This window comes from Carcharhinus amblyrhynchos, chromosome 11, assembly GCF_965287045.1.
Source record: "Carcharhinus amblyrhynchos chromosome 11, sCarAmb.v2.hapA, whole genome shotgun sequence".
Classification (NCBI taxonomy): domain Eukaryota; kingdom Metazoa; phylum Chordata; class Chondrichthyes; order Carcharhiniformes; family Carcharhinidae; genus Carcharhinus; species Carcharhinus amblyrhynchos.
Genome location: NC_137334.1, coordinates 60,574,715 through 60,590,836, shown reverse-complemented (window position 1 = coordinate 60,590,836; position 16,122 = coordinate 60,574,715). Strand labels below are relative to the sequence as shown.

At 42.1% G+C, this 16,122-nt stretch overlaps 1 protein-coding gene across 1 annotated transcript in view; it reads left to right on the top strand.

Moving 5' to 3' along the window:
* Window positions 1-16,122, top strand: part of LOC145349723 (bile salt export pump-like) — an 81,983-nt gene that overhangs the window by 60,129 nt on the left and 5,732 nt on the right. The window contains exons 19-26 of the mRNA XM_080198261.1: window positions 4,541-4,714; window positions 4,808-4,912; window positions 6,287-6,448; window positions 9,117-9,320; window positions 9,412-9,653; window positions 9,748-9,904; window positions 15,552-15,749; window positions 15,853-16,059. Coding sequence (XP_080054387.1) covers window positions 4,541-4,714; window positions 4,808-4,912; window positions 6,287-6,448; window positions 9,117-9,320; window positions 9,412-9,653; window positions 9,748-9,904; window positions 15,552-15,749; window positions 15,853-16,059 — 1,449 coding nt within the window. The remainder of the gene's footprint in view (window positions 1-4,540; window positions 4,715-4,807; window positions 4,913-6,286; window positions 6,449-9,116; window positions 9,321-9,411; window positions 9,654-9,747; window positions 9,905-15,551; window positions 15,750-15,852; window positions 16,060-16,122) is intronic.

The window sequence follows — 16,122 nt, the reverse complement described above, 5'->3', positions numbered from 1 at the left end:
CCGCCAGGTCCTCGCCCACTCACTGAGCCTATCCAGATTTCTCTGCTGACTTTCTGTACCTTCCATGCAATTTGCTTTTCCACTCATCTTCGTGTCATCAGCAAATTTCGTTACCCTACACTCAGCCCCTTCCTCCAGATTGTCTATGTAAACGTAAACAGTTGAGGTCCCAGCACCGATCTCTGCGGCACCCCACTAGTCACCAACTGCCAACCAGAGTAGCACCCATTGATTCCAACTCTCTGCTTCATGTTGAACAACCAATCCTCAATCCACGCTAACACCTTACCCCCAACTCCGTGCACCCTAACCTTTTGCAGCAACCTTTTGTGAGGCACCTTATCAAACGCCTTCTGGAAATCTAAAAACACCACATCCACCGGTTCCCCTCTGTCTACCGCACTAGTCACATCCTCATAGAAATCCAATAAATTAGTTAAACATGACTTCCCCTTCACGAAACCGTGCTGCGTCTGCTTGATCAAACCGTTCTTTTCTAGGCGCCTCGCTATTTCTTCTTTGATGACAGATTCTAGCATTTTATCAACTACGGACGTTGGTATAGACATCAGGGGTTTCCCTCTAGGGGCCCTGTATTCAGCCAATTTCAGCTAACACAAAGACTTGCGAAAGACAGTATGCAATCAAAGTTCTTTATTTGATTAATGCATATTGGGAGAGAGATAGCCGGAGGACTCCAACTTCTGTCTGACGTTGCATCACATGAATACAACAGATATATATTTCTGAATATTCGTTCTTCCTGCTCAATCTGTCATCCAAGCTGAATGGTCCAATTGCATTAATGCACCTTATTTACGTTGGTCAATAGCTTTCTACATTCCAACAGAATTAGGAATTGGTCAGCCGAACCCAGAGGTTCTTGCCTTCCCATTGCCTAGTACCCTTATTTACGCAAATCTGGTAGGTTCAAAGGATGAGAAGGGAGTCATCTCTCCTGTTTTGTTTTCTGTTCCTTTCTCAGTGGAGGTTGAATAAGTCTATTCATTGCAGCTAGAAGCTGAATTCATTTCAAACTCTTGGTAACTCATAGCTGTTTGGCCTGTTCCTAATAATACGATTCATGCTATACGCTTTATTGTTCCAAAAGAATGCTGCCTGTCTAGCTTAGCTTATTTCCTTTTATGCCTATGGGTAAATTGCTTGTTGGCCAAAGCTCACAAGAAAATCCCAAAATACAGTTCAAATCTATAATACTTGTTCAAAAATTATTATATATACAGAGAACAGCTTTGTATCGTCTGTAAGTGAGGGACATTGTGATACCTTTGCTATATATAAGGCACAGTGTGGTCCCTGTTTTAAATAAATCTACTTTGTTTTAATAGTCTTCAAAAAGCAGGAGTTTCTGTACCCCTGCTACAGGAAGGGAGTTCCAGGACTTGGACCCAGTGACAGGGAAGCAATGGCAATATAGTTTCAAGTCAGAATGGCGTGTGGTTTGGAGGGGAACTTGTAGATCATGGTGTTCCATTGCATTTGGTGCCCTTGTTCCTTCTAGTTGATGGAGGTTGCGTATTTAGAAGATGCAGTCAAAAGGATGCTTCATGATTTGCTGCAATGCTGTGCATCAGTGGTGAACATAAGAACATAAGAAATAGGAGCAGGAGTAGGCCATCTAGCCCTTCGAGCCTGCCCCACCATTCAATAAGATCATGGCTGATCTGAAGTGGCTCAGTTCCACATTCCCGCCCTCTCCCCATAACCCTTAATTCCCTTGTCTGTCAAAAACCTATCTACCTGTGTCTTAAATATATTTAGCGAGGTAGCCTCCACCACTTCAACGGGCAGAGAATTCCAGAGACTCAACACCCTTTGAGTGAAGAAGTTCCTCCTCAACTCCATTCTAAACTGCCCTCCCCCCCCGCCCACCACCACCCCCTTATCTTGAGGCTGTGCCCTCTAGTCCTGCTGTCCTTTCGGAGCGGGAAGAATCTCTCTACCTCTACCCTATCCATCCCTTTCATTATCTTATACGTCTCTATAAGATCCCCCCTCATCCTTCTAAACTCCAACAAGTACAGACCCAGTCTATTTAGTCTCTCTTCATAGGCTAACCCCCTCATCTCTGGTATCAGCCTAGTGAACCTTCTCTGCACTCCCCCAAGGCCAAAATATCCTTGCGCAAGTGCGGCGACCAAAACTTCACACAGTACTCCAGCTGCGGCCTCACCAATGCCCTGTACAGTTGCATCAAGACCTCTCTGCTTTTATATTCTATCCCCCTCGCTATAAAGGCCAGCATCCCATTCGCCTTCTTGATCACCTGCTGCACCTGCAGACTGGGTTTTTGCGACTCATGCACAAGGACCCCCAGGTCCCTCTGCACCGTAGCATGCTGCAGCTTTTCGCCCTTTAAATAGTGATCCCTCCTACTATTATTCCCGCCAAAGTGGATAACCTCACACTTGCTAACATTGTACTCCATCTGCCAGGTCCTCGCCCACTCACTCAGCCTAACTAGATCCCTCTGCAGACTTTCCACACCCTCCGCACAATTTGCTTTTCCACTCATCTTTGTGTCATCAGCAAATTTCGTCACCCTACACTCCGCCCCCTCCTCCAGATCATCTATATAAATAGTAAATAGCTGAGGTCCCAGCACCAATCCCTGCGGTCCTCCGCTAGTTACCAACCGCCAATCAGAATAGCACCCATTGATACCAACTCTCTGCCTCCTTTTAGACAACCAATCCTCTATCCACGCTAATACCTTACCCCCAACTCCATGCCGCCTAATCTTCTGAAGCAACCTTTTGTGCGGGACCTTGTCAAGCGCCTTTTGAAAATCGAGAAACACTACATCCACCGGTTCCCCTCTGTCTACCGCATTAGTCACGTCCTCATAGAATTCCAATAAATTCGTCAAACACGACTTCCCCTTAACGAATCCGTGCTGCGTCTGCTACATCAAACAATCCTTGTCAAGGTGCCTCGCTATTTCTTCTTTGATGACGGATTCAAGCATTTTTCCAACAACAGACGTTAAACTAACCGGCCTATAATTCCCTGCCTTTTGCCTGCTACCTTTTTTAAACAACGGCATAACATTAGCCGTTTCCCAATCTTCCGGCACTTCCCCGGAATCCAGCAAAGTTTGGTAAATAATCACTAAGGCATCCACTATCACCTCTGCCATTTCCTTCAGAACCCTGGGATGCATTCCATCAAGTCCTGGGGACTTGTCCACCATCAGTCCCGCTAGTCGATCAAGCACTACCTCTCTAGTGACAGTAATCGCATTCAGGCCCTCAACTCCTACCATCCTTCTATCTTTAATATCCGGCAAACTATTCGCGTCCTCCTCTGTGAAGACTGAGGCAAAAAACTTACTTAAGGCCTCAGCCATTTCCTCATCTCCCACCACTAAATCCCCCCTCTCATCCTCTAAGGGTCCAACATTCACTTTAGCCGGCTTCCTCCTCTTTATATATTTGTAAAAACTCTTACTGTCCTGGTGGATGGAGTGAATGTTTATTGTGGTGGATGGGGTGTCAATAAGCAGGCTGTTTTGTCTGGATGATGTTGATCTTATTGTGTGTTGCAGGAGCAGCACTCATCCAAGCAAGTGGGCAATATTCCACCACAATCTTGATTAGTGTCTTGTAGATGGTGGACAGGTTTTGGGGAGTCAGGACGTGAGTCAGCTACTACAGAATTCCCAGCCTCTGACCTGTTCTTATAGTCACAGTATTTAGATGGCTGGTCCAGTTCAGTTTCTGGTCGATATTAATTATTGATATTGGTTATCGTAAGGAAACCCCAGGAGACTGATTGTGGGAGAATTCAGTGAAACTGAAGTTTCTCATTCCTGGAATTCTCATGATGCTTTTTCTGCACCCTCTTGCTTTCACATCCTTAGTAAAGTGTGATACGTAGAACTGGACATAATACCTCAGTTGAGGACAAACCAGTGTTTTTTGCATAACTTCCTTAGCTTTTGAACTCTATGACCCTCTTGATAAATCCCTGGAAACAGCATGCTTTATGATCCACTCTCCCAATCTATGCTGACACCTTTGATGATTTATGCACATATACACATTGGACCCTCTCTGGTCCGTCATCCTATTTAGAATACTCTTTATTGCTTCTCCCTGTTCTTCTGACCAAAAATGAATTACTACACGTTCCTCTGCATAAAATTTCATAAATCTTGTAAATATCTTTTCTTTGTTGCCCTGGTTTCCCATGTCTAGACATTAGTTGACAGTTATGTGAATCTTACTTTAAAAAATGGAAATACATTGAGTTTTATTGATTGGTTTCAACTGTTCTTCACTCAAAATTAAAGGACATGCAAAGACCAATGACATCTCAACATTCAGATAAGTTTTGCATGAAATCACATCTTGTTCAGCTAATTTACATTTTTTATTGCCGGTACAGTACTCTCTTTATTCTATCACATCATAAAATTTGATTTTTTTTTTGTAATAGCTGCCATCTAGTAAATGGACTATAAATTTAATCAGGACTAATTTAATTATAGTCTAAAAGAGATTTATTTTACAATAAGGTAATGGAGAAGAAGGAGAAGGAGGAGGAAGAGAATATTGAGCCTGCACCAGTGTCTCGAATTCTGAAATACAATGTTGCTGAATGGCCGTATATGTTGCTTGGCTCACTTGGTGCTGCTGTTAATGGTGCGGTTAATCCAATCTATGCACTGTTGTTCAGTCAGATTCTTAGGGTAGGAAACTTCTTTTTCCCATTTTATTATTAATTAAATTTGGAAAACACAACCCAGACGAGAAATAATTATTGCTTCTTTCATTTTCCCCAGACATTTTCTATGCAAAATGATGAAGAGAAAAGGAATCAGATCAACTCAACATGCTTATTTTTTGCTGTTCTTGGAATTGTATCATTTCTGACACAGTTTTTACAGGTATAAACTTTTTTCTTTCAACAAGATATTGTTATTTGGTTCCAGAATTTTTCCTGGTGGTTTTTTTTAATCGTCTTTTATGCCTTGTGACCTCACTATTTAATTAACATCCTAGTACAGGCTAGGTGCAAGGACAGGTTCTATTTCATGCACCCCAACAATATTGGTGGAGTTCTCCCATGTTGTGATTAAATGCTCTGGCAGGGACAGCTTGATTCATTATTATACAGCCCCAATTGTTTTATGCCGTGTCCAGTGGTGGGGCAGACCTGGATGGTGTGTTGTGTGCCATTTTGTCTGGGTACTATATTGAAAAGGTGTCCAGCATCACTGACCCATTATTGAAGAAAGAAGACGAACCTCCTGAGAATGAAGATCGATCTCTTGGAGCACTTTGAGGCTAGAAGATGGAGCCCCTCCAGGACACCTAATCTGGCAGATCCATCTAACATTCAAACTTCCCCCTAAGCGGCACAGTGGTTAGCACTGCTGCCTCACAGCGCCAGAGTCCCGGGTTCAATTCCAGCCTCAGGTCACTGTCTGTATGGAGTTTGCACTTTCACCCCATGTCTGCGTGGGTTTTCTCCAGGTGCTCTGGTTTCCTCCCACAGTCCAAAGGTATGTGGATTAAGTTGGTTGGCCATGATAAATTGCCCCTTAGTGTCAGTGCAGATTAACAGGACAAATGTGTGGGGTTATGGGAATAGGGCCTGGGTGGGATTGTGTTCAGTACAGAATTAATGGGCCAAATGGCCTCCTTTTGTACTATAGAAATTCAATGGGATTCTATGACACAGTGCTGTGATATTTCAGGGTTGCAGACAGCCTCCATCCTGAACTCTGGAGGCATCTCACGTTTCAGATTGTTGAGATGAGTCCCAACATCTGCACGCCACTTTGTTCTGAACATTTTTCCCACCAGCATTGTAGAGAATCTAGTAGGGGGGAGGGGCAGTCTGGCCTTCATCTGCATCCCATTACTAGGGTGCAAATGAGGATCACGCCAGCCTTTTGCAGGTTTTCCCATCCGCCATGGTAGTCACCAGCGGAAAATCCTGCTGTAAATTCACGCTAGCATGAAACCAATTTCTAAGCCTCCCACCGTATTCTCGCTCCATGTCTGCCATCAAACACACCGGTGGAAGCTTTGGAGAATCGCCAATTGGAAGCACCTTGCCCTGGTATTCTTGTCATCATACTTTTTGGAAAATTTTGGACAGGTAAATTGCAACTTATTCAAATCAAGACCCATGATATGAAGAAATAGCCTTCCATTGTGTATTCCAACCTTCTATTTTTTAAAAAATTCTATTTTACACTGCCATTTTATTCTGTATCTTGCTGTCAGACAGAGGTGCTTTTTTTTCTTACTAGGGCTACTTTTTTGCCAAATCTGGTGAATTGTTGACACGAAGACTGCGGAAATTAGGTTTTCAAGCAATGTTAGGACAAGAAATTGGTTGGTTCGATGATCACAAGAACAGCCCTGGGACATTAACAACAAGGCTTGCAACAGATGCATCACAGGTTCAAGGGGTAAGCTATTTCTACTAATGGTAACTAAAAATATAAATCGTTTAATAATGAACAATTTCCCAAAAATTGCAAATTCTACCTCCTGATATCAAGATTATGCTGAAAATTAAATTATAACAAAGTATTCTTCAAATATCCTGAAATTAGAAGCTGATGAAAGCAGCCGGGCAGATTTTGACTGCAGGCTGAGATGAAGTGAGCAATGGACAGTATAGGCCTATAGTCCACCATATCCTGCTGTCATAAGGCCAATATTGCATGATGCCCAGCTTCATTAACAGGCCATTATGGTCATAGTACTCTATTTATATATTCTATATGACCCATTCTGGCTTTCTATTTCAGCAGCCTACCCAAGGGTTCAGAGCATCAGCACAAACTGGCCAGTAAGGGACTTGACAAAGTCCTTTGCTATCTATAAACATGCTAGTTTACAGATGGCAAAGGAAACTGAAATCTGACCTGTTATCCCTTGCTGACTCAAGGGGCAGCAGTGGTGCCAAAATGAATAAATTCAGCAAATTAATTTAGTTCCCAAAAAATAAAGAGTTCCATGGCAAATATGTCGAGTAATCTTCATTTGGTTGAAGCCCAAATTAAAAGATAAAATGTACTTACATATGTCATTATTTGAAGATCTGGATTCTTACAATAGTTCATGCTGCCTGGACATGTGTTAAACTTACCGTGCCTTCTCTCTGAATAAATTCTAGTTTCTGCCAGTGGATCCCTTTTCTGCTGTATGCCCCTGACTTAGAGATAACATAGCAGATGATGGGTGAGGCCCTGGATGGCTTGTCTGCTCTTGTGCCAAGTGAAGCCCATTAGTGGCCAATCACTTTCCACCCAGCCACAGTTTTTCAGACAGCAGATTGGCAATAGGTGGGAAGCCTGGCAGGTAAGCCTATTTGGTCCCCAGGTGGGAAAGTGGGGGAGACGGGGAAGGGGCTGCTTTCTTCATGGGCTGTCTTTTCTGATTAGAGGCTCCTGACCTCTCCTGCAGAGCCTCCTCACCCAGCAATGCCAAGAGACCCCCTCCCTGCCCAAACTGCCAATTGACATTCAGCTCCTGCCTCTTCTTTGCCAGGACTGGATGATGTTCCAGCAGTGGCCACCAGTCCCCTGTCTGCAGGTGTGCATGAAGTGCTCCCCCTAGTGTTGCAGCAGAAATGCACTGCCATCACCAGATAGTGTGGCCCCAGGAAAAAGTGTGACATTTGGGGAATCAAATTAGTAAAACAAATCTGGACCACCTATGGTTTCTAGCAATAAAAGAACCATATAAAAGCATATTCATCTCAGCTTGATGACTATGGATACATTGCTCAGCAAGAGTATAATATCTTGTGTCATTTTGTCTCAGTAGTAACAAGATGGATAAACAGTTCTATAGCTGATATTTCCAGAATGCAGGTTCTATCCCTATGTCTATAGTTACACACCAGTTGCACATTGGAAAATTTGTCAGTTTTGGTGTAGGGCAGAACTGACATGGTTCTCACAAAAGAATGTGCCTGCAGTCAACAGCACTCTGCACCATGGGGGAGCCTGCAATCCTAACAGAGCTGCAGACTTATTCTGTCTGCTTCGCTCTGGCAAGAGAGAATGAAATATTGTTCACTCTTAATTAATAGAGAACCTCCATGACCTCTTGTACACAACAGTGGATGACAGACTATGAGATGTTACAAATATCTCCAGCTCCAGACTAGAAAAGCCTGGCGCATAAATGTTCATCGTCACGGTCACCTTCACAGTCATTAATAACATCATCCTCGCTCTGCTTTGAGGTTGCAGTTGTGCTTACAGCAACTGGCTGATTTCAGTGAGGACATTCTTGCTGAAGCATAGCTATTGCACATGTTTCCTGCTGAGGTTTAAGTCAGAGAATAGCTCTTTGAATACCCTCATTGAATACAACCTCCTGCCGAGAGTTCTTCCCTTCAACTCCTCTTCCTCCCTTTCCAGCAGCTTGTCCTGCTTTAGCAAGGCCTCTGCTCATTCACTCAGTCACACTATATTCCAAAGAGAATGTCAACTAGTGGACCACTTATGGGAGAAACGCATTTATGCAGAAGTCGTAAAGTCAACAAAAACTCCTTGAGCACCTGTCACGCCATGCCCTGCAGATTTTTGTAACTTTAAGCTATAGAAAGCACCAAATAAATGTAGAATCAAAGTAACAGCCAGAAGAAACTAACCAACAACTATTCTTTAAATAGCACCGGTGGAGGGTTCTTCCCGCTGTTCAACATGTGTTCAGCTCTACGAGGTTAATGAAAGGCATTAGCTGAAGCACTGAACAGCAAAATGGCACCACTGGGGTCACATATCAATATGGCTGATTGATATAAGCAGCCATTAACTGTGTCCATGTTGATACTCTCACCAATGTGGCATTTGGTGCAACTCACTTAAAAAGTGTGCGCAAGCATGGCAAGTATCATTTGTTTGTCAAACAATACCCACGGTGCCCAAACCAATCCCAATTAAATGACAATAATCTGTTTTCTTTAGTGAATTTAGCTCTACAGCAATGCTACACCAAGGATGATAAGTTGTTTATGTTCCCAGTTTAAACAATAGCTATGCAACGGAAATGGTGCTCACAGTGTACTAATGGGGCCCAATTTCTATAACTGGTTTTCTATTGTTTCTCTTTACTCAGGCCACTGGATCTCAGATTGGAATGATAGTGAATTCTCTCACCAACATAGGAGCGTCCTTGATCATCGCTTTCTACTTTAGCTGGAAACTAACTTTGGTTATACTCTGTTTTCTACCCTTCCTGGCATTGTCGGGTGCTCTGCAAGCTAAAATGTTAACAGGATTTGCAAACCAAGATAAGAAAGCCCTTGAAGTTGCTGGTCAGGTATATGTCAGATTATTAACTTCCTTGCCACACAGAATGTTGCCTTGCTCCATTAAGCATATTCTTAATTTAGCATTCTCTTACTCTTTAGATATCCAGTGAAGCCCTGAGTAACATTCGAACTATAGCTGGCTTGGCGAAGGAGAAAATGTTTGTGCAATTATTTGATACCCAGCTAGAAGCCCCTTATAGAGCTGCAATTAAGAAAGCCAATGTTTATGGCTTATGCTTTGGTTTTGCTCAATCTGTAATCTTCCTGGCTAATGCTGCATCATATAGATTTGGTGGTTACTTGGTTGTTGCTGAGAGCCTTCATTTCAGCATAGTATTCAGGTACGATTACTCTGTTATCTAATAAAAAATATTGTACCATATGTAAGTCACAAGGCTTAACAGTTTTAAAATCAGTAATGTTACTTTATTTCAGGGTGATTTCTGCCATAGTAACAAGCGGTACAGCACTGGGAAGAGCCTCATCATATACCCCGAACTATGCAAAAGCTAAGATAGCTGCTGCACGCTTTTTTCAACTGATTGACCGCGTTCCCAAAATTAATATCTACAAAGATGATGGCAAAAAATGGGTATTGTATCAAATTTTCACCAGTAGACATTTTATTTCAGAAGTGTTGAAAGATTTCATATTACATCTTTAAAAGATAATAGTTTTCTACATAATCAAGAAAACAGACACTGAAGAAAATCCTTCTTTAAAAACTGGTTTGCCATTCCCAGCAGTGATTTATGAAATTAGTTAACAATTCTGTCACAGACTGGGGTTGGTTACAGAACTGTAGCACTGACTAGGACTATGCAGTAAAGAGTAGACATCAGGACCACTTGATTTTTTTATTCATTTGTGGATGTTGTAGGCTGGGCAGCATTTGTTGTCCATCCCTAGTTGCAGACATAAATATTGATATAATTATAATGTAATATCACATGATGAAGAGAACGCGATCAGGTGGGAAGGAAAGTACATCCTTGTGTTGAGCACTGAGGTTTACAAAGACCTCTAAATAAACAAGATTTTTTTTAATAACAGTGTACGGTAGCATTCTTAAGTTAACAGGCAAACCTTAAAGAAGCCTCATCAAGACGCCCATTTCAAGTTGAAAGAAGGAACTCTGAGAACTGATGAGCTTTAGAACACTAGCACTATGTTAAAGCCAATCACTGAGTACAATGGGCAGAATTCTCCCAAGCCTCTGCTAGTGGGTTCGATGGTGGGCATTTGGGGAGAATGTGGTGGGAAGCCCAGAAATTGGCTTCATACCAGCATGAAATTACAGCGGGATCTTCCGCAAGTGCACACCATGACAGGTAGGAAAACCCACCAGAGGCCAATGTGAATCTCATTTACATCTCATTAATGGGATTGCAGACGAAGGTCTAATTTCCCCCCCATATCAGATTCTCTGTGATGCCGGCAGGAAAACACGCTGACATGAAAGACACATCTGAATAGTTCCTGGGACAGCTTCTGGAGTTTAGTATGGAGGTTTCCCACAACCCTAGAACACTATAGCAGTGGGTTGGGGGAGCATTGGATGGACCTGCCAGATTTGGTAGACTTCAGAATGTTCCTGGTGATCCATCTTCATTCTCAAGAGATCTACCTTCCAGTCTCAGAGTGCTCCCAGAGATTTACCTTCATTTTCAGGTGGCCCATCTTCTTTCTTCAATAGTGGGTCCGTGATGTTGGACGCCATTTCAATATGACCCTGGACAGAACACCGGTCTATGCAATATCCAGGCTTGGATACAGCATAAAACACCCAGTTGTATAATTAGTGAGGTGCAGACCATAAGATTTGAAATGATTTACCACTGGCAGCTGCAACAGGAAACACTCCACGTTCCTGCACTCACCAAGACACTTAGTCTCAAAATGGGAGAATTCCACCCTTCTTCTTTTATAGGGCTGAGTAAAGAGCAACAACTATAATTTACATCAAGGCGATGAAGCCAGGATATTATGTTAGAGTGCATAAATCGCTGTAATACTTTCTACATAATTATAAGTCAGGCAACAAGTCATTATGTCTTGATCTAAAGCTGAAACTGCATGTGAATGCAAACTTGTTTGTGCAATCTTGTCTCGAAGTTTAACTCTTGGAATCTAGGTATAATTCTAGAAATCATAGAACCCTACAGTGCAGAAAGAGGCCCTTCGGCCCATCGAGTCTGCACCGAACACAATCCCACCCAGGCCCCAAGCCCATATCCCTACATATTATACCTACTAATCCCTCGACACTAAGGGGCAATTTGTTAGCATGGCCAATCAACCTAACCTGCACATCTTTGGACTGTGGGAGGAAACCGGAGTGCCTGGAGGAAACCCACGCAGACACAAGGAGAATGTGCAAACTCCACACAGACAGTGACCCAAGCTAGGAATTGAACCTGACGCTGTGAGGCAGCAGTGCTAACCACTGTGCCACCATGCCACCCTTGTGTGAACTATGTGAATTAATGTGAATGATTAATCTAATATGAGCCAGTAAGATCGCCAGCTCCTGTTCATCACAGAAGTGCAAAGCTAAAGCAGTAATTAAATAATTAAATCCTTGATGCAAGGTTAACCAGAGTGTAAAAACAAGAGTGACATTGAAGCTTGAGTGGATTGTCAATGTTATTTTGACCCAGAGAAAGTGTCTCCCCGTGTCTGCGTGGGTTTCCTCTAGGTGCTCTGGTTTCCTCCCACACTCCAAAAATGTGCGGGTTAGGTTAATTGGCCATGTTAAATTGACCCTAGTGTCAGGGGAAATATGGGGAGTAAGAGGAGAAGGGCCTGGTTGGGATTGAGGTCAGCGCATACTCAGTGGACCAAATGGCCTCTTTCTGCACTGTAGGGATTCTATGATTTAGCAATAAACCTTTATCAGACTAAAAGAAAATGTTTTAATTCCATTTAAATAGTACATGAAGTTTTGGCAGTTTTATTAGATAAGAGCAGGATTAAGCTATGGTAAAAGTTTTCATTCCTACAGCAGCACATAACCAATGGCAAATAGTACATTTCACTAAAAACATACAATGATGGAAATACTCAGCATATCACACAACGTCTATGATGAGAGAAACAGGAATCAGGGGTAATTTTAACTCCTAAAAACAGATAGAAACCAAATATAAAAAGGTTTAGAATTTTAAAACCAACTCCAATTTACTTCAAAACCCACTCTGGTGACTCGAAACCACAAATAAGGCAGTAAAATGTGCTGTTTAAAAGAAGGAATTTCTTTATATAAATAAATTGTCTTGCTTAGCCTTCACCTTGCTCTTCCTGCCCCTGCATTTCTTCACTAATTGCCCCTTCATGTTGCACTGGTGATAAACAGCATCAATAAATTTGCAATGATTTACATAATGCAGCCCACCATACTTAAAATATTGTACTGCTTTCAACTTTTTGCTTGCTACCTCTTTCTTCATTTGATGTAGTGCCCCTATGTGGCCACAAACATTAGCCTTCTGAGTATCTTTAGCACTATTGGCAGCCATTTCCACGCCCAGTGAAATTTCCAGAGCCATCTTAAAAGTTAGTGTGGCTGCACCCAACAACCAATGCTGAGTGATGTCCTTGTTAATGCTGCAGACCAGCCTATCTCTGAGCATATCTTCTAAAAATGCCCTGAAATCACAGTATTATGAAAGCAGACATAATTTTTTTACAAAGTTAGCTACTGATTGACCTGCTTTTGCAGAAATGGCTATGAAGTCTGAATCTTTGGTCAATCACTGAAGGGTCTTGGTAATTCTGAACCAGAGCAACTAAATCAGAGAATGAAATCTTTCCTGCTTCCTCTCTACCCACCACATCATAACTCACTCCCACTCTCTGCACCCTTCTGTCAATTTCCCACTCCATCCTTGTCTTTCAAATCACTCCCTCCGATCATCTCTACACTCTCACTTCCTGACCTTCCCATCTGTGATTTCAGATTTCTACCAACTTGGGAATCTCCAATCTCCTCTACTATTGACCCTTCCTCCACCCACTCTGTACCATGGCCTTTGATCTCCTCCACCTAGCCTACTAATCTCCTGAGATTGAAATGGCCTAGCAAGCCACTCAATTAAGGGCTATTTGCAATGAATGTCAGCTTTTCCAGCAATACCCATATCTTCAAAGCCATTAGCCTGTCTTTTGAGGCCAATAGGAATATCTGAAAAAGTATCGAACAGGATTGGATCCATTTCAGCACTCTTGGGACATAGGAGATAGCACCGTGAAATTGGGGCTTTGGTCTTTTCAATGTGTTTTCAATTGTGTGAAAGCTGGAGCACCTTACTTAAGTGTGGCAAATGAAATGAAAGTAGAAAGTGCTAGAAATACTCAACAAGTCTGGCAGCATCTGTGGAGAGAGAAACTGAGTAAACATTTCAGGTTGATGACTTGAATCTTGCAATGTAATATGATATATTTTCACTTAACCTCCAAGAAGATGATTATCAGTCATGCCACTTTCTTAAAACTAATGAACAAACATATTCAAGGATAGAATATTTTAGAACTGTAGCACAATGTAGCACACCGTTAGTTTCATTAACAATTATTTTGAGGCAATATTTTAGGAAACAATTAGACAGAAAAATCAATCAGGGAGTTTCTGAGTCACCTTGGCTTGAAGATTTTTTAGGTAGTAATAGATTCTTTTAGCATTGTGGTGGAATTCTAACCTAACTAGTAGTGATCCATTCAGTCGATACAATCATTTCCTCTCTTCATTCATGGGATTTTGTCATCACTTGCAAGTCTTCTGCACTATAGTCTGGATGTTATCAGGACCCATAGCCTTTGCTGTATCCATTGTGCTCAGCCATTGTTTGCTATTTTGTGAAGTGAATTGAATTGGTACCTCATGTTTAGGTATATCTAGTACTGTTCCTGGCATGCTGTCCTATTGAACCACAAATAATCCCCTGACTTCTTGTTTATGGTAGAGTGAGATATATGCAAGGCTATGAGGGTACATGTTGATTGAGTACACATTTGCTGATGCTAATGGCCTATAGTGCCTCATGAATGTCCAGCTTTTGGGCTGCTGGATCTGATCTGAATCTATCCTGTTAGGCAAGTGCCTGCCACATAACATGATGGAGGATGTCATCAAATGCATTTGCATCAGATAGCTTGGTGAGTAGGTTTTTCATTCACATTGGTTCCCTCATCATCTGTTACAGGCCCAGTCCAGCAATTATGTTCTTCAGGATTTTGCCAGCTCAGTTAGTAGTGGTGATCTAACAAGGGCATTAAAGGCACATCCTGTACCCTCGCTAAACTCAGTGCCTCTTCCAGTCAAGTTTAATGTGGAAAAGCATTGATTCATCAGCTGAGGGAGGGTTGTACGTAGTAATCAACAATAGGTTTCTCTACCCAAGTTTGACTTGATGCCGTAAAACTTCATGGGGTCTAGAGTCAATGTTGCCAGCTCTCACGATCACTCCCTCCTAACTGTATACCACTGTGCCATGAAATCTGATGGTTTTGCATTGTCAGTGGAGCAGGACATTCTCACAGATACTGATGGAGGTATCTGGGACTTTGGCTGTCAGGTATACGGTAGTTTGACTAGTACGTGGGACAACTTTACCCATTTTAGCATAAGACATTAGTGAAGGGGATTTGAAAAGTCAACTGGTCTGCAAGTGTCTTTATTGTGTCTGGTACCTATCGCCCTGTTTTGTTCTTATTTGATTTTTTGCAGCAGTTTGATGATACTTAACTGAATAGCTGTCTAGGCCATTTCAGAGTGCAAGTAAGAGTTTGCTTTTCTGAGTCACATATAACTCACTAGTGAAGTAGATGAGGTTTTACAAGAGTTTGGGGTCACTGATGGTGGGGCAGGCTGGAAATATGGAGTGAGCGGGGTGGTGAGGATGGGGGTGCAGATGTTGTGAATCATAGCAGTGGCTAGAGAGAGGCCATGATCAGCAAGGAGGAGGCCAAAGGCTTCCTCTAGGATTCTGAGGGAATCTCTCTAGTTCCACATGGCCCACAAGTAGTCCAAAACATACTCACTTCTGAAGTCAGTGGATTTGGCCTTCCTTTGGCTGCCAGGTTCCCAAACCCAGGGAAATCAGGGAGGCAACTGTTCAATTTAAATGAGATTCCCCACTGCACTGTGGGAGCCGAATGTGCATGTAGTAAAAAATGAATTGACTATCCACAATGAATGATCATAATAGGTGCATCTAAAATTGTACTTTTTTTTAAAACAGGACAACTTTAAAGGAGAAATCCAATTCATTGACTGCAAATTTATATATCCCTCTCGGCCAGATTTCCAAGTTCTAAACGGCCTTTCAATTTCAATTAAGCCTGGGCAAACACTTGCTTTTGTTGGCAGTAGCGGATGTGGAAAAAGCACCAGCGTGCAACTGCTTGAGCGATTTTATGACCCTAATGAGGGGAAAGTGGTGAGAGAATATATTCTGACCCAATCTGTTGTGTTTGCTTGTAAACGTTTTGCTTTAAAATGCCCTTTACTCAACTCAGTTTTTTCTGTTTCATTAATTTCAGTTAATTGATGGCCATAACACAGAGACTATAAACATTGTCTTCTTAAGATCTAAAATTGGAATCGTGTCCCAGGAGCCTGTCCTTTTTGATTGCAGCATCGCAGAGAATATTAAATATGGTAACAACAGTTGTCAAGTCAGTATGGAAGAAGTCATTGCAGCATCAAGGAAAGCTCAACTCCATGACTTTGTGATGTCATTACCAAAAGTATGGTTTGTTATATTTTACAATATAAGAAATTGAAAATTATTTTTACCATACAATGTACTC